Genomic DNA, 18,054 nt, shown 5'->3' with positions numbered 1-18,054 from the left:
TCTTGTGCACTGTTGATGCTGTTTTGACTTCAGTCCATCCACGTGATTTAATGTGATAATGCCTCTGGCCACCCAAATACATTTTTGTCTGGGGAGGAAGACTATGGGGATGAGAAGTCTTTTTCATAAACCAATAGTCTTACCAAGAGAAGCTTTCTGTGCAGTTTTAGTTTTATGCGTAATCTTTAAATGGTGTTGAGTTGTCCAAAGTGTGTTGTATACAGATCAGGAGGACTTCAGGGGTGGTATGTGGTATCTTGTTCAGTAATATGTTTATGATAAATTATCCCAGAGAGAAAAATTGTGTTTTACCCTATATTAAACTGAGCTGATACTGAAGCATAATAAATAATTGAGAAAATGGTTGTCATACCACATTTGGTTTGCTTTTGCTTAGCTGTCAATAAAATGGCCTTATTAAATACATAGGTAATGAAAATGTTTAAATAATGCAGCAAAAGTTCTCCCCTGTGTCATAATTAACATCGTACAGAAGAAGCCTGAGATATGGGAAAACAGGATGAAGTGTGAGTGATTCCCAGATTGTTCTGTGCAGTTCTCCTTCTTGATTTGGACATATAAAATAGGTCTGAGTACTTGAAAGCTGGAATAATAATACATTAGTACCACCTTGGGCTTTGTATGTTAACTTTGGGTATCTGGTAGAGCTCTTGAGTTCTAGAACTTTTGCAGAAATTGAGCTTTTCAGATGTGGAGGAAAATCAGGATACCATAAAAGACAATGCTTAGATCTCCTGACAAGTCTTAAACTCACTAATGTTCTTGCTTTGTTTTAAAGAAGACTTCTTGATTTTTACATGATGTCAGCTTTGTCTTTCGAACTTTCTCTACTTTCTGTGAATGTCAGCTCCATAAAAAAAGATGGATAGGTACATTATTACAATGTTTTTACATGGTGTGCTTCCAAAAATTAAAGTTTCTGGGTGGGTTATGTGGTATTCATTTTAGTTTGGTATTTTTCTTTCTGATTCATGTATCCTTTCATATGACCCGTGCACAGAGGGCTTGTGTGCTTTCCTGCAAAGTGGCTTCTCTGTGCATGATGAATGGAGCATTTGGAACCCCATTAACTGCAAGATTTCAGTTGCAGTGTATGTGTAGAAAGAGATAGTTGATGTCTTGCCTACTTAGTAAAGTAGGAATTCAAAAGTGGTGTGCAATCATGCTGAAGGGATGAGGGAGGACTGGAATTTTTTAGAGCTGATAGGTACAGAAAAGCTGGAAACATGGATAAAGCTTGAACTTTCTGTAAATGGAAAGTGAAATTATCTACCTAAGGAATTTGGAAGAAGCAAATTGTTATGAATGAATGAGTGAAACCAGGCAGATGTGAACTGACACTCAAGATTTTACAGGAAAACCCACTGCTGACAAGGAACACCATCCTAACACATCTCATCTTGGAGGAACTCGATGTGAACAGTGTTGCTTGTTCAGTCACTCTTTAAACTGTTGTGCTTTCTCTACTTGCAGGGAAAAACCCTGATACGTAAGCCTGAGAGGTAATTTTAGTTTATGGTATGTATTGCTTGCCTTTCCTGGAGGAAATAAAAATTGGCAGACAGTAAGATCTTTTCTATAAGGGTGCTAATTTTATTTTAGCAACATGTATAGAAAAACTTTGATTAAATACAAAATACTAGTAAAAAGAGTTATTCCTGGCAATACTGACACTGGTAAGATACAATGGGTATGATTTCTGTGCTTGTGAGAAGTCAGAGGCTGGACTTGAGTACAGGCTGGGCTTGGGTACTAAAGTTTCTATTAATAAATACCATTAATCTTACTTGAATTTAAATGTCAGTTAGCTTCTAATTCAGAACAGGAATATGAGGGAGAAAATACAGGACAGATATTTTTCTGTCTGAACAAAAATGTATTTAACCATTCAGCAGCATTAGATCATTCTTGTCACTTGTTCTTTATTTTGTTATTATTTTCTGGAAGAGGGTAAAGGCAAATTCATTCTCTTTCACCCCCTTCAGGTTGTCAATGTCAAGCATTAATTGTGCAAGGCAGAAAAGGCATAAAGATGCACAAGTAGCCCACACAATACCTTTCTCATTTAAATATTCTTGAGATATCTAAAGATGAGAAGATACTCTAATAATTCAGACTATGTAACTTATTTTAGACCTTAATTTAGAGGATAGATAAGTTTCTTAACGGAGGCTTATATTCTATCTTAGTCCAGAGGTGTGGATGTAGTTAGTATCTTAAATTTAATAATCTAAGAAGCAGTGGTAGGTATCGCATAATGAGAAAGCTGTGGGATTATATTTTGATCATAGAATCGGCTGGGTTGGAAGGGACCTCAGAGATCATCAAGTCCAACCCTTGATCCACTACCGCTGCAGTTACCAGAACATGGCACTGAGTGCCACATCCAGTCTCTTTTTAAATATCTCCAGGGACGGAGAATCCACCACTTCCCTGGGCAGCCCATTCCAATGCTTGATCACCCTCTCTGTAAATAATTTCTTCCTACTATCTAACTTAAACCTCCCCTGGCAGAGCTTAAGTCCATGCCCTCTTGTCTTACTGGGAGCTACTTGGGAGAAGAGACCAACCCCCCCCTGGCTACCCCCTCCTTTCAGGGAGTTGTAGAGAGTGATGAGGTCTCCCCTGAGCCTCCTCTTCTCCAGGCTGAACAGCCCCAGCTCCCTCAGCCCTTCCTCACAGGACTTGTGCTGGATCCCTTCACAGCCTCCTTGCTCTTCTCTGGACCTGCTCCAGCACCTCGATATCCTTCCTGAACTGAGGGGCCCAGAACTGGACACAGGACTCAAGCTGTGGCCTCACCAGGGCTGAGTACAGGGGCAGAATCACTTCCCTGGGCCTGCTGGCCACGCTGTTCCTGATACAGGCCAGGATGCCATTGGCCTTCTTGGCCACCTGGGCACACTGCTGGCTCATGTTCAGCTTCTTGTCAATCCAGACTCCCAGGTCCCTTTCTGCCTGGCTGCTCTCAGCCACTCTGTGCCCAGCCTGGAGCTCCCCATGGGGTTGTTGTGGCCAAAGTGCAGGACCCAGCACATGGCCTTGTTGAACCTCATCCCATTGGAATCAGCCCAACTCTCCAGTCTGTCCAGGTCCCTCTGCGGAGCCCTCCTGCCTTCCAGCTGATTGACACTTCCCTGGAGCTTAGTGTCATCTGCAAATTTGCTGATGATGGACTCAATGCCCTCATCTAAATCATCAATAAAGATATTAAGTAGAACTGGGCCCCACACTGATCCCTGGGGGACACCACTGGTGACTGGCCACCAACTGGATGCAAGGGGCTGTAAGGGACCTTAAAGTTCTTTTCATGAGAATGAAAGTGAGATATATTGTCTCAAAATAGAGACTTCCTGTAATATTAAGAAAAAAAAGACTACAACAAAACAATAAGTGAACAGTCTTAGAGTTATTAAAAACCAACGCGGGCAATGTTATGGATGAGATTTCTTGTACAAAGCAAGGGCCAGAATTTCATTGGTAGAATGTACTCTGCTTTGGAAATAAACTTTACTAGACATCAAAAGGTCATCTGAAAGTTGAGCAAAAGCTCTGGGGGGAGTTTTATGAAGAAAACTCTTCTAGAGCACAAAGGTTTAGCTATGGAGATCCAACAAATGTAGCTGTGATTGTCTTCTGCTACATTCCTATTGTCACATGTTGAAGGAAATAGTTTTGCTGCAGAAACAATAGAAAATGAAAATCTTAATCTGACTGCAGGGGTGGGGATGGGATTCTTTGTTGGCGTAAGGATGAATTACTGCATCTGTTAGAACTGTTTGTCATTTCTTCATCTGTGTGCAGTGAATCAGATGCAAGAGGAGGAATGGGGAATCCAGATGCACTCTTCTGCATTCTCCTGCTGTGTCCAGAGAGATTGCTGCCTAGTTTGGAGGCTCAGACAGTTCAAGTGAGGGGAAAAATGAGAAAGAAGAAATTGAGAGCCTTTGAAAAATCTGGATCTGGCACCTCAGACTGGTGAAGCTAACCATTCTGTGAGTAATGCTGTATGTAAGGTAGTGGTGTTGCCTTGGGGCTTATTGGTACAATACCCAGAATAAAATAATTAAAAAAAAGGCACCAGGAAATCTCTCCAAAGGATGTGGTGCGAACCAGGGGTGTGGTTCTCTCGCACAATCACAGGCTGGATGAAGCTGGAAGGGACCTCTGGAAGTTGTTTTCTCCAACCCCCTGCTCAAGCAGGGTCACAAATAGCAGGTTCCCCAGAGCTTTTGAGTATCTCCACAGCCTCTCTGGGAAACCTGTACCAGTGTTCAGTCATCCTTATAGTGAAAAAGTGTTTCCTAATGTTCAGAGGGAGGGACCCTCTTGTGTTTCAGTTTGTGCTGATTTCTTCTGGTCCTGTCACTGGGCACCAAAGAGCAGATTCTGGCTCTGTCCTCTTTGCATCCTCCCTTCAGGTATTTGTATACGTTGATGAGACCCATGCCTGAGCTTTCTCTTCTCCGGGCTGACCTGTCCCAGCTCTCTAAGCATTTTCTTGGGGGAATCCTTCAGTTCATCGTCTTTGTGGCTCTTCACTGGACTCTCTAGTATGTCTATTTCTGTTGTACTGGAGGGCCCAGAACTGGACCCAGCAGTCCAGGTGTGTCCTCACCAGTGCTCAGCAGAAGAGTAGGACCACCTCCCTCAGACCTGCTGGCAACACACATCCTAATGCAGTGCCAGGATACCATTAGGGGCCACAAGGGGATGTTACTGGCTCATGTTCAACTTGGTGTCCAACCAAGACCCTCAGGTCCTTCCCTGCCAAGCTGCTGTTCAGCCAGTCAGCTCCAAGCCTGTACTGGTACCTGGGATTGTTTTTCTCCAGGTGCAGCTTTTTCTACATGCCCATGTTGAACTTCATGAGGTTCTTGCCAGACCACTTCTTCAGCCTGTTGAGGTCCCTCTGGATGGCATCACTTCCAGCTCTCTCAGGATTGCCTCATCGGAGAGATTCTTCAATTCATCATCTTTGTGGCCCTCCCTGTACATCCCTGGCTCTCTTGTACTGGTTGGTCCAGAACTGGATTTCTCTGTGTACTTGTTCTGTAAGGTATTAGTTTGCTTTTTAAGCACAAAGTAATCTTATCTTTGTGTTCTGAGGAAGCAAGCAGACCACAGGCTGATTCAGACTGGCGAGACTAGAGTACTTGTTGGTGTCAGTGTAAATCAAGGCCTTATCTGGAATTCTAGTTTTAGCTCTCTGAGCCCAAAGGACCATCAAGAGTTTCTCCCTGCTCACCAGCTGAAGGAAAGATTGCCAGGTAGTTTAAGAAGGGCATTTCTTATTCAGCCCCTGGAACAACTGTTTTGTGTAAAATAAATAAATAAAATTTCCAGAACCTTCACTTATCTTGAGGCATTGAGGGGGAAGTAATAAGTCAGTTGAGACTGAACATTGGAAAATCTGATTTACAGAATTTCTGTGGAAAGGTTAAAGGTAAAGTGAATCTTGTTATGTACAATATTGTCAATGCTGGTGGTTCTGGAACAAATTTCAGCTTTATAATTGTGCGTAAATCAAGGAAACATGGTTTAGTCTTTTTTTTTTTTTTTTTTTTTTTTTTTTTTCCCTAACAGGTTTTGCAATACTTTTCAAAAATTTCTTCTAGCGATGATTTGTATTTGCTTTGTGTGGCCAGGTTTTGGTAGACAGGGGGGCTACAGGGTTGGATTCTGCAAGCAGGTGCTAGAAGCTTCCCCGGTGCCCGACAGAGCCAGTGCTACCTGACTGACTCTAAGGTGAGCCTGCTACTGGCCAGGGTTTAGTCCACCAGCAACAGTGATAACATAGTTAAGAAGGGGAGAAAAAAAAACCTGCACATCACCACTAGTAATGAGAAGAGAGAGGATATGTGGGAGCAACAGCTCTGGAGACGTCAAGGTCAGTGAAGAAGGGGGGGGAGGAAGTACTTGAGGTGCCAGAACAGAGGTTCCCCTGCAGCCTGTCACAAAAATTGTGGTGAGGCAGGGTGTCCCTCTGCAGCCCATGGAGGAGTAGATAATCCACCTGCAGCCCATGGGAAATTCATGCCAAAGCAGGACTTGTGGAGCTGTGGAAAGGAGTCCACACTGCAGCGGGTTTGCTGGCAAGACTTGTGACCTTGTAGGGAGCCCACACTGGAGCTGTCTGTGCCTGAAGAACTGCACCCTATGGAAGGGACCCACAGTGGAGCAGTTTGTCTTCTGTGAGAGAGGACTCAACGATGGAGTAGGGAAAGGTTGTGAGGATTCCTCCCTCTGAGGAAGAAGGAACAGCAGAAACAATATGTGACCAAGTGACTGCAGCCTTCATCCCCTGTCTCCCTGTGCTGCTGGGGGGGAGGAGGTGTACACTTTGGGAATAAAGTTAAGCCTGGGAAGAAGGGATGGGTGAGGGGAAGGTGTTTTAAGATTTAGTTTTTATTTCTCATTACCCTTCTGTGATTTGAATGGTAATAAATTAATTTCTTCAAATTGAGTCTGGTTTGCCTGTGATGGTAATTGCTGAGTGATCTCATCCTTATCTTGACCCATGTGCCTTTTGTTATATTTTTCTCTTCCCTGTCCAGCTGAGGAGGGGAGTCATGGAGTGGCTTTAGTGGTCACCTGGTGTCCAGCCAGGGTCAACCCACCATATGATTCTAAGAAGGAATTCTGGAAATTAAAAAATAAGGGAAACTAAGTCAACCAAACCATTCACTGTTCAAAACGATACTTCACTCTTCTGAACTTTTTTGAAATTTTCAGGGATGAATGGGTTTGTGCATAAACGATGTTACAGTCCCAACAAGCTGAAGGCAAATAGTCCCTTTTGAAGTTTCTTATACTAAGAAACATAGTTGTTCATGCAGTGGAAATATGAAGTGACCTAGCATAAAATTAACTAAGCAGCCAAAGTACACTTCAAAACACAAGTCTTCCTCAAACCCAAACCAAACAAGAAAAACAATACCAGACCCTCTCCCAAAATGATTTTTAAAAAATAGGTGAAGGTTTTAAGTTTAGTCACTACAAAGCAGAGAAGGAATAATGTGGATCCAGATCTGCTACAATACATAGGAGCCTGTGATACGGATCCATTGCTGTAAATAAATAATCCTTAGTTTCTGCTTTGAGTACTTCTGGGTTCTTTTTGACACTCAGGTGTTGCTCTTGCCTTAAGAGGAGGTGACATTTTGTCTGATACTGGCCTGGGTTGGGAAATTTGTGGCACGGAGTAAACTGGTCTTAGTACTTCCATGTACTTTGTGGATGTGAAAGAGTTATTTGGTGAAAACAGAGAGAAGACAGGATAACTTTACTACTGTACTTTACTACTATCCCCCCAACAAAGAAGGGCTACACATTAATTATACTCTGAATGGATAATGCTTGCATAATTTCAAATAGAGAAAGCTTTTAAATATCTGGTTATATCAGTGTAGGATGCAATATATTGAAAATCCTTTTTTCTTAAGTGAATTTTCTGAAACCTGGAACTCAATGTACCTGATTTTGTAGATATTTAATTTGGTTTTACCTTGCAAGTCCAGAGCCTTGACTGCCTTTGGATGTTTGTGTTTTGACATTGAGATATATCATCTTGCTACATTATTGGTTAAGGGCACAGCTGCCCTTGGTGAGCTGAAAGGAGTATTGAAATGTACATAGGAAAAATACAACTGGGTGTTTTCAGTGGGAGAGGCAGAAGCTAGTGAGACAGTTCTCAGTCTTGTTTTAACAAGTTGGTAAAGAAATCCAAAGTCAATTGGAAATGCTAGCTAGCATTAGGGATATTAGCATATAGAAAAGAGGCTTTGCTTTTAAGGTGATGGAAAAGTAGTCATCCATTTTCCAGTTTGATGACATTGCCAATGCTCTTTTGGGCTCTTTGTTCTATAGTGTTGCATAATGGTCTTTATATCCCTTGGTTTCAGAAGAAGTACTGTTCCTCACTAGGGCACTGATCCTGGCAGAGAATCTGCTTGCACTTCACTTGATGCCTTTCTAGGCTTCTCTGTGGGCATGGTCGTGACTACAGCCAGGCAGCAGAATGATACAGAACCAAATCTTTGTGAAAGTAAGACTGCAAGTTACCTCACCTAACCCATTCCCTATTTGCCCCAGGACAGAGATGATGACAAGTGGTATTTCAGACCTTTCTACCAGGCACAGTTGCACTTGCTTGCATTGGCACTAATACCTGTGTAGCATAGCACCATCTGATTTAGTAGGGTGGTTTGACTAAAAATCATGGTAGTGTGTGTGTCTTTAAGAATGCTGAAGAAGGTTCCACTCTTACTGTTTGCTAATCCAAGAGGAATTTTAAAATCACATTGAACCTAAAACATCAGTGAGTTTTAAAAGAGTGTTCAGGTTAATGAAGAGATGACACACATTGTAATTATTTGGAGCATGCTATTCTAGTTTCTCTCAAAAATTGTCTTGGGATTCTTGCTTGCCATGCTTGTTATCACCTTGGAGTGTTGCTCTGGTATTCTATATGGTCTTAAATGGATCAATAAATCTTATATGTTAATTTCTTCCCAGCCAGAGCATATATATATATATAGCTCTATACATAGCATGAAGCAGTAAGCATTTTCTGACATGGAATATAAGGCTTCTAATAGGAAAAAAATAGTAAATCCTGCTGTGTACAGTCTTGCTTTTAAAGTTCAGGAGACAATACATTCAAGGTAATGTTTTGGCAGCTAATAGTCTGCTGGAGGGGAAGTTGGAACTTATTCCTGACTGAACGAGGAACAAAGGGAAGGAGAGAGACTTGAATCTGAATCACCTCCATAGAGGGATTAAAAGTATAAAAAAAATGTATGAGCCCTGACATTTCTATTGTTCTTCCCTGAACTAAGGTTATTAAAAAAGTCGGGTTTTGTTTTGCTTTGTTTTGCTTTGTTTTCCAGTCTACTGTGCTGTTGACCATCATTTATTCTGGCATGGCTTCCTGAGTGTTTCTGAAAATAATATCCTATAATTGGCAACTTGTGCTGTAGCTCTCTAATAATGATAAATTTCTGTTTGGGTTATCTTATCAGTTATTTAAGTGCTCAGAATAATCACTTCAGCTTCAGAAATCTGAAAGTTATCTGGCCACTAGATGGAGACCAGGGAGCATATTTCAATACCAGAAAGCCTGTGTTATGACTTTATATATATAAAAGTTAAAAGTGCTCGGTGTTTTGTGTCTCATGCTTAGTAATAAATGTTGATTTCTTGTGTTTAGATTGACTTGGACAACCTCCTCAAGCTCTTTGAGTTGTTCTTGGTATGTCTGTCATAAAGATATACTTAAGTTAAGCTTGAACTTAAGGTGCACACTTTACTGTCAGCTCCCAGTGCTCATCTGTGGATGAAAATGTATGTTAGTCATGGATGAGAATACTGACTTTTTTGCAGCTCTCAGCCATGTGAAATAAAATTATTAACTCAGATATTTAGCATTCTGTGACTAGCAGTGTTTTAAATTTTTAAATTTGTGTTCGTCTCTCCATAAGCACATACATAATACCATGTAGGCAATATTTGGAATAGCATTTCTTGGGTCGCATCAGTTATGCCTCCCACCATCTTCTCTAAATGTAGGAAAGGCATAACAGACACCAGCATTTCCTTGTTTGTAGATTAAAGAAAAAATGTGTGATATTAGTCAGCTGTGACAGCTTCCTTGACTAGACAGGGCAAAATTCATAAGTATTACTTTTTACTTTTTACTTTTGATATTGTCTTGAAGGGCATGTCATGTGAGTGATAAGCTGCCTTTGGTCTTCAGCCTGCTGGTATACCTAGTATCTCTAATGTCACAGGAGTTACTTGTTTCTGTTGGATATAAAGCTTTTCTTAGACCTTTGCTAAGTGTGCAGATTTTTGGTGAAAAAATTGCATGGGAATCCTGGCATGATATTCTCAAGACTACCTCCTGGAATAATCACACCAGCTTTCCTCTGAAGTATGAAATATGAAGTATGAAATTCTCTTGGAGTTTGTCTCCTTGGGTAGTGTGTGGCTGCCCAGTGTAATGCCACGGGGTCATGGAAGCTTGCAGGCTGAAAGGAAAACCTTTGAATGTCCCCTAATGCAATCCCCTGCTCAAAATAGATCTGGTTAGAGCAGGTTGCTCAGAGACTATGCCAATCTGTTTCAGTATGCACTAAGACAAAAAAAAAGGTAACCCCAGTAGTCAATGACCCTCAAAAAAATAATGAAATCTTTTTATGCAAATGGAATATTCTGTGTCTCTTGCCTCTTGTCCTTTTACTGTACTTTCAAGAAGAGTCTGGCTCTATCCTCTTACTACCTTCCCATTAGATACTTGAAAACAGCAATAAGATTTCACTCTAGCTTTCTTTTAAGGCTAAGCTATTAAAGGTCTCTTAGATTTTTTTTTCTCATACATCATATGCTGCAGCCCCTGAGCCATCATGATGGCCCTCCATTAGAGTCCAATATGTCAATATCTATCTTGTACTGAGTAGCCTACTCTGCATGTTCTACTTGCTGTCCAACAGTGTTTCATCCTTGTTATCCACTCATTTAGACTGCATCTGCCTAATTTGGCTACAAGGATGCTATGGACGGCTGTGTCAGAAACCTTGTTAATTTAGTAACAGTATTCAATGTCCATTGCTGTCAGCTGGTCCACAAGAGCCAGCCATATCAGAAAGCAAAAGGTTGGTCAGGCATAATTTGTCCAAGGTAAGTCTATGGTTTTTATTTTTCATATTCTTCATATGTTGTGCAATGGCTTCCAGAAGGGTTTGCATCATAATTTTTCTGGAGACTGGAGTTAATCTGATCAGCTGGTAGTTCCCTGTATCCTCCTCCTTGCCATTCTGGAAAGTGTATGTGACAGTGTATGTGAGCGTTACTAAGAATAGTCCATATCCAAACAAACCCTCAGCAGTAGTTTTGACAAATCAGGTGCTTACGAGTTTAAACATTCTCTTAAGACGGTAAAACACACGGTTGTGGCCACAAAACAGCTTTTAGCCTATTCTTTCTTTAAAAAGAAACATTAAGTTCCTAAAGAAAATTACCCAACAAAGCTCTTCCATGAAATTTTCATGAAGCAATCACAGCTAGAAGAGCCCTTGTAATAGGAACCAGCACCCAATTTTTCTTTTTTTTCTCAAGGAATGTTCCTGTTCATCCCTTCTTGAAGAGCTGTTAGATTTCAGTTCTTTCTGCAGCATTGCTTTTAGGCAGAAGCAAGTATGTTGGCTTTGATATGCTATCCATCTGCTTGTCAAGGCACTACAAAGAGTGATAAGTCTTGTTGGTTTAAATCTTTTGGGGCTGAAGAAGCTTTAGGCCCACATCTCTGGCATTCTGAGCTGATACACAGGCAGCTGCCAGATGGGAGGTAGTGCCCCACCTACAAATACTGTCATGCTTTGTGAAAAGCTGAATTCAGTCAGGATGTGTTAAGACCTTCAAGGAACCAGATGTTCACTCCTGTCAAGATGGCATCAGTTTGGTCATGTCAATATTAAGGACAATATTATAGGTAAAATTGTAATTATTTACTTCTAATGTTTTAAGAGATTAAGGATATTTTTGTGGCTCTTATGCTAGGACCAGGATGCTTGAATCCTGCCTGAAGTATCTTCTCATGCAGATAGGGGCCTGTGTCTTTCTGAAGTATTTTGCAACAGTGATGGCATTTCTGAAGACAGAACATCCATGCTGTTTTGTAGTAACATAATTGATTGGAAGATCTCCCTGGCTTGATTAGTATTCACTCAGCCTGTTAAATTTCTGTCTAGGTGCCTCTTAGAAGTTCTTGTTTTGTTAATGAGAATCTTACAGGATCCCCCAAAGAATTTTAATGATTCCCTAAATACTTCTACCTTGGTAAATATTCAGCAGTGTCAAATGGAAACTTGTAAACAATGGTTAGAACTGCCTGATTCCAAGCACATGCATTTATGTTGTACCTGAGTGGTTATGATAGCTGGAACACATTTGGTTTTCAAAGGGTTACATGTTGATTTTAAGTCCTCTAGTTCCCAAGTGAGAAGTGATTATTAGGCATTTACTGTAATCAGAGGAGGACTGGTGGTTAGACTCTTAAAGCAGTTTTCTAACTGTATTGTTAAACGCTTCCTAACAATTTCTGAAAGGGGAACTAGAGCTTCTTTATGACATGTCCAAGAGAGCACATCACAAAGATATGATTGTGAAGCACCTTGCAGCTAACATAACTAATGAATCTTTTCATCTTCAGGAATCTCATAGTGCAGTCAGTAAAGATTCAGTATAGTATACAGCAAACAGGGGCTTGTTGCTCCCCATAGAACCAGGCCCTTTGGCTTAGGGACATCATATTTGCAATATGTACTAACTCAGATATTTCTTCATAAGTCTGAATGCTTTCTGGTCCGGATCCTTTTTAAGAAATGAGGACAAGACAGACTTTAGTGATGCCTCCTCTTGACAACTTTCCTTCCATCTACTTTTCTTTACAGAAAAAGACCTTTTTATAACCCAGGCTCAGTTAAAGGCAGTTTACATTATCTAACTTGCTGCTCATATGATTTACAGCCTGGTCCTGTTCATATGTTTATTTTTTTTGTTGTTGTTCTGTTTTTTACCTTTGTATCAAAACCTTTACCTACCATAGCCTGTTCTTTCAGCTCTCTTCAATTAAAGCTTTATAATAATTTTTTCCATGAGATGTAATACTGTGATGGATAAAATCACATTGTGTCACGTTTCTGTCTGGATGTTCACTACTTGTACAGTGTGGTTGCTCATTACAATTGCAGGAATCTCTTCAGTGAAGCTGGAAACTTCCACTTTGCACCAAGTTAATGTCTTAGGAAAAAGTCTGCTTGTTGGCAGACTGCTATACATTGCATACAATTTACATTTCTTGTAATGCTAATATTTAAAGGTCTTGTCAAGCTCCTCCTCTCTGTGGTTCCTTCCCACCTCATGTCCTCATATTTATCTCCCTTTTAAGCTCTATTTGGAATGTTTTTTATGTCATTGTAGTTACCGCTGTGTTGATCCAAGCCAGTTTCAGCTGCCTGGTTTAAAATAGTGTAGAAACTCTATGCTAAATTTATTCAAGATGTAGTCAGAATTAAATTTGCTTTTAATTGGTTTTGAATTAGAACACCTCCCAGGGTCACTTCCAACTTGACTTAGTCTATGATTCTGTCATGTGAAGTAATTTTCTAGACACTAGAAAGAACTGTCTGCTGTGTTATAATTTTTTTCAAAAATGACTTCTTTTTCTCCTCATATTCTCAAGGCATAAGCTACATTAAAAAAAAAAATCACTTTATTTTCATGGTAAACATTTTTAACAGTGCTTTTTAAATTGCTGTCTTAGCTTTTGGAACCTGAACTTTGTCTGGTCTCTATAATCCTACCTGCCAGATGGTAGGTGGGCTTCTGAACTGGAAACAGTTAGCTTGAATGTATTTTTGGGGAGTGTCTTCCATGTTAATTGCAATGACTGTTTTCTCTTTCATGTATATTTTAAGGATGTCTTAATTCAACCTCAGTGAATAGAGCAGAGCATTTCCCACACTGACCTGCTTCTTGTTTTCAAAGAAAGTAGGGTAGGTAGAGACACATAAGAAGGTACAAAGGCATTGCTGTGCAGGGTTTATGGTTATGTGTAAAGTATCTTTGCCCTTCAGAGTAAAATTTATGCAAAATTCTTCACCACTGCCTTCTTTATTCGCCCTGCCTCCCCCCCCAAAAAAACCCACAACAAAACACACAAACAGTCCAAACTGTGCCTTATTAACAGAACTGCCTTAACCCAATTTGTATTTCTTACAAGATGTAGAACGTGATAATTGCTGCCTTTGAGAACATAGGACTGGCAGGAACTACTTGGATCACTACCAATTATGGATTTATTACTATATTTTTAAAAACCCATGTGTCTGCATGTTGTTATGGTGTATTTAGATTAGAAATGTAATGAGACACATACCAAAGTGTATTAACTGCCCAGATTCTAGGGAAAAATGATAATAAATCTTCTGAAATTCTTCTGAATGTCTCATTACAGCATGTAAGTATTTCCTTGCAATAAGTTAACTTGCACAGGGGCAAATCTGTAGCTGACATAATTAATCTGTTTATTACCCCCTTTCATGCTTCACTTGAGTCCTTTTAATTTAGCTTGTTTAAACTCTTGCAGTAATTTTGAATTTTTAAGTTCATACTTTAATCCAGTTTTACAATTTGGTAAGTAACAAGGTAAATGCATCTCAGTGCTTTTTCAGCTTAGCAGAAATACTGAACTAACCAACATTCTCTGACAGGGTGATGGATACTGCTGTGGTATGGGTGGGGACTGTTTTTTTTTTGTAAATTCCTTGTCTTTATAAGTAGTTTAAAAACATTTCTTCTCAGTGTCAGCTAAAGATACTTGCACTTAAAATTCTGTGACAGATACCAGATGTGGTGTAGAATCCTGTGGTGATAAATGCAGTCGGTACAGGTGGGGCTCACTAAGCCCAAGAAATTTATAAATGTATATATTTTAAACTTCATTCCATATTTCTGTTTTAGATGTGGGTGTTGACCTCAAATAGTCAGCTATGGGGTTTTTTTGGGGTTTTTTGGGGGTTTTTTCCATTTTTTTTTTTTTTTCTTTCCCTTTTTTATGACTATTGACTATTTGCAGTCAAGGACTGGACAAAGTCAGTTTCTGGCAGGTGGGAATTGATTGATCACTTTGTATGTGAGGAAGAAAGGAAAAAGTAAAGACAGCCTTCAGCTCCCTTGTGGTTTGCCTGAACTGACAATAGCTTGCTGATGACATATGGATTTGATTGAAGTATATAACAAGCTGTCGCATTTGTTTTTTGTTTTGTTTTTTCCTTTAGCAGCCATGATTTAAGAATATTCCCCTCATGTTTCGAGTTTTTTAGTTTTAAATACTAAAAAGCACATATAGGTCAAGTGAAGAAATGTTTGGCAGTACGAACTCTGTGCTAAGCATTCTGGGAGAGTGCTTTCTTGCAGCAGATGAGGATTCTTTGTGGCTGGCAGCAGAAACTGCAGCAGTATCTTTGCAGTTTCCTTTCATCTTTGATTATGTTCTAAGGATCTCTGAAACACAGGAGCTTTTTCCCTGACCGTCTGGAATATCTTTTCATCTCTGCTGCGGAGTACAGCACATGCTGAGAGCCTCCTACCTTCCACAGTGCAAGTACCCTTTGCTTTTCACCACCCTCTGGTTCCTGTCTTCTGCGGCTGGATTTTTGGCAGTGTTTGGATTAAGCAAATAGGATTACATTTCAGAAGCTGATGGTTTCTAGTCGTGGAACATACTAAGTGTTGGACACGATGAAGATTGTGCAAAGAAGTGTTTCTGAGGAGAGCAGGAAAATGATTCGAGTCGAGCAAAGGAAGAAGGCATGCTGGAAATGCAATCAGGGCTGCTAGAAATGCAAAATTCAACAGATTTGGAATGGGTTGCACTACAAGTGTGGTTCTGTTTAAAGGCATTCGTACAGTTTTTGAGAGAAACTGTGGTTATATTTGCAAACAGCAAGGGGAAAACAATGCCCTTGAATACACAGCATTCAGCTTGCCAAATGAAGATTCAGGAATATTGATTCATTCATCCCTGGTAAATACAAACTTGTTTCGTTAATGATTTTATTTGCTAATTGAAAGCTAAACTAAAACCAGGAAGGATACTATGTTTATTTAACATCTGCTATATACAGGCATGAATTTACCTTGTCCTGGTATTTTAGGATTTAGTGCATGTATGTAACATGTAATGCACACGTGCATGCAGCTTGCAGCTGTAGTGTTTAAGCTTAGGATTCATATTCATTATGTCGTTTAGATTTGTACTGAGAGCTTTGAAGAATTTGCAGTCCAGAAGCAGGATATTTATAGAAGATTGTCTGCTGTTAGATCTCTCTTAAACATACTCCTTTGGAATGTATTTGGCACTTCAGTTGAAGAACAAGAGATGATTATGTTATTTGGAAAAACTGAGGAATGCATTGTTGGGAAAACAACTACCCAGGATTTAAGGTTTATTTTCCTCAGGTGGATTTTTTTTCCCCCCTGAAACTATTCTGTTTCTGTTTAACTTACAGAAAGGGATACCAGGAATATTCTAGAAGAAAAAAAATTACTAAAGGGAGTAATAACAGTTCTCTGAACCTGGTTTGCCCTCAATCTTTTGTAGGTGTTGCCTGGTACGAAGAAAACAGGCTTTAAAGTGGGACTGTCTCCTTTGTACCCCCAGGTTAACGATGCAGTTGTGTGTCAGATGTATTGCATTTAGGCTTGAGGGGGTGGAATTGGAATAGCTGATGTGCACTGCTTGCTTCAGAATTGGGCTAGTTAAGGATTTTAGTATTTATTTTAAATAATTTGGGGTTATTTGTTAATTGCTTTGTCACTGACTGGGTAGCTTGAATAAGAGGGGTGTGGTAGACTGAAATAACTGGACAGATTTTGACATGCTTGTTCTGCTTGCTGGCCTACCCACGCTGCTACTGCAGTTAAGGAAAGTGTTTAGAAATTTCACAAACCTGTGTTGCTGTGTTGTTCAGATCCTTTCTTGCTGAACTCAAAAATATAAGAAAAACCAGGTGTGTAAGCATGGATCTCTGTGTGTATATATATTTATGTGTGTGTGTGTAATTACATGCACACACACATGTATGTGTGATCACATACATGGATACACATGTATATATTTCCAGGAAAAAGCACAGAATAATCTGAACTGCCTTCAGAAGCCTAAAATAGCTCACTAAATGTGTATTACCCTTCATGATGGAATTGCATATTATAAATTCTTGGTATGGTTTGATATGAGAAATAAAATGGCTTCCTCTAGGTTTTAGAAGCCTTTTTATACACTGTTAGCCATTTTTAAGTTAGCCTCATAGAGATGGTTACTGGACATCTGTTAAACTCTAGAAAATGAATACTTTCAATAACTTTTCCGCTCTATTGAATTTAAGACCTAACACCTTTACTGGCCTTAAAATTCTATGTATAGTTAGATAATGGGTAAAGACATACTTTTTTAAAAAAATGTAATATGAATTGTTGTAACTTGGAGGATGCAGTGAAATTTTTTTTTCATTTTATAACATTGTTTCTTTCTTTGTTTCATGTTGTGTTTTTCCCACAGCAATTTCTTTCCAATTTAGCCCCACAGAACTGGTTTGCAAACTGGCAAGATTAACCACACAATATGCTCAGTCTGTTGTTCACAATTCAAGGTCCATGTTTGTTACTTAAGGTGCGGGTTGTTGGGGTTTTTTTTCAACTCCAAAATTTATAGATACTTTTAAATAATAATTTTGGTTTGGGTTTTTTTTATTTTTCTGGTCAAAGATTTCGTCACCTTGGTTTAACTGGCAGTGGTGGATCAAGATAAGTTTCTTCCTGGGATAAATACTTGAAAGTTAGTATGGAGGAGTGTACAGAATTGAGGGGTCAGAATGACTTCCTGCTCTCTGTACTGGGCTAGTATAGTCCATAAGAACAAAAGTCAGAATTTACAAGAAAAAACCAAGAGACTTCATTTAAAAGTCATGTTCTAGGTAGTATCAGCTGGCCCAGCTATCTCTTCCTGAGGTGTTGTCTGAGGCTGGTAAGTCTTGCTGATTTACCCCTAATGGGTAAGGGAAGTGGCATTCTCTGAAGAGTGGGAGGAGGGGACAAAGATGCTGCAGTCCTGGCAGCAGCATAAGTTTATAAAACTCATCTAATTCTCTGCATGGAACTCTTTACCTTACATCATTTTTGTACTCTTTGCTATAAAAGCTTATTTGGCCAGTTTTTCCACCTCTGAAAGGTGGCTTTTAGGAGGAGAAATTACCTTGCTACTCATTGAGAAGCTGGGCAGGGAGGTGAAGGCTACAGGAGTCCTCTTCCTCTGAAGAGAAGTTCTATGACCAAGACCAAAAGAGAGCGAAAGTGTCTCACTCCCCTCTGTCTGTCTTTTTGTGGTGGTTGTTGCAGCAGATGAAAGTGTGGGTGTATGACTTCACCTGTTTGTCTGCAATGTCTTAGCTCTGCTTTTCTGGCTATACT

General features: G+C 39.8%; 1 protein-coding gene across 8 annotated transcripts in view; it reads left to right on the top strand.

Annotated features, from left to right (window-relative positions):
* Positions 1-18,054, top strand: part of DOCK9 (dedicator of cytokinesis 9) — a 119,989-nt gene that overhangs the window by 3,554 nt on the left and 98,381 nt on the right. The window contains exon 1 of one of the 8 annotated variants that reach the window (XM_071742462.1): positions 15,080-15,610. The exons of 4 other annotated variants lie outside the window; for them this stretch is intronic. In XM_071742462.1, coding sequence (XP_071598563.1) covers positions 15,449-15,610 — 162 coding nt within the window. In that variant the 5' untranslated portion in view covers positions 15,080-15,448. Of the gene's footprint in view, positions 1-15,079; positions 15,611-18,054 lie in introns of those variants that run through there. 3 more of the 8 variants (XM_071742395.1, XM_071742420.1, XM_071742429.1) reach the window with 3 other exon arrangements.

Source organism: Heliangelus exortis, chromosome 1, assembly GCF_036169615.1.
Source record: "Heliangelus exortis chromosome 1, bHelExo1.hap1, whole genome shotgun sequence".
NCBI lineage: Eukaryota > Metazoa > Chordata > Aves > Apodiformes > Trochilidae > Heliangelus > Heliangelus exortis.
The sequence above is the reverse complement of the archived record's forward strand: the minus strand, read 5'-3'. Positions and strand labels throughout refer to the sequence as shown.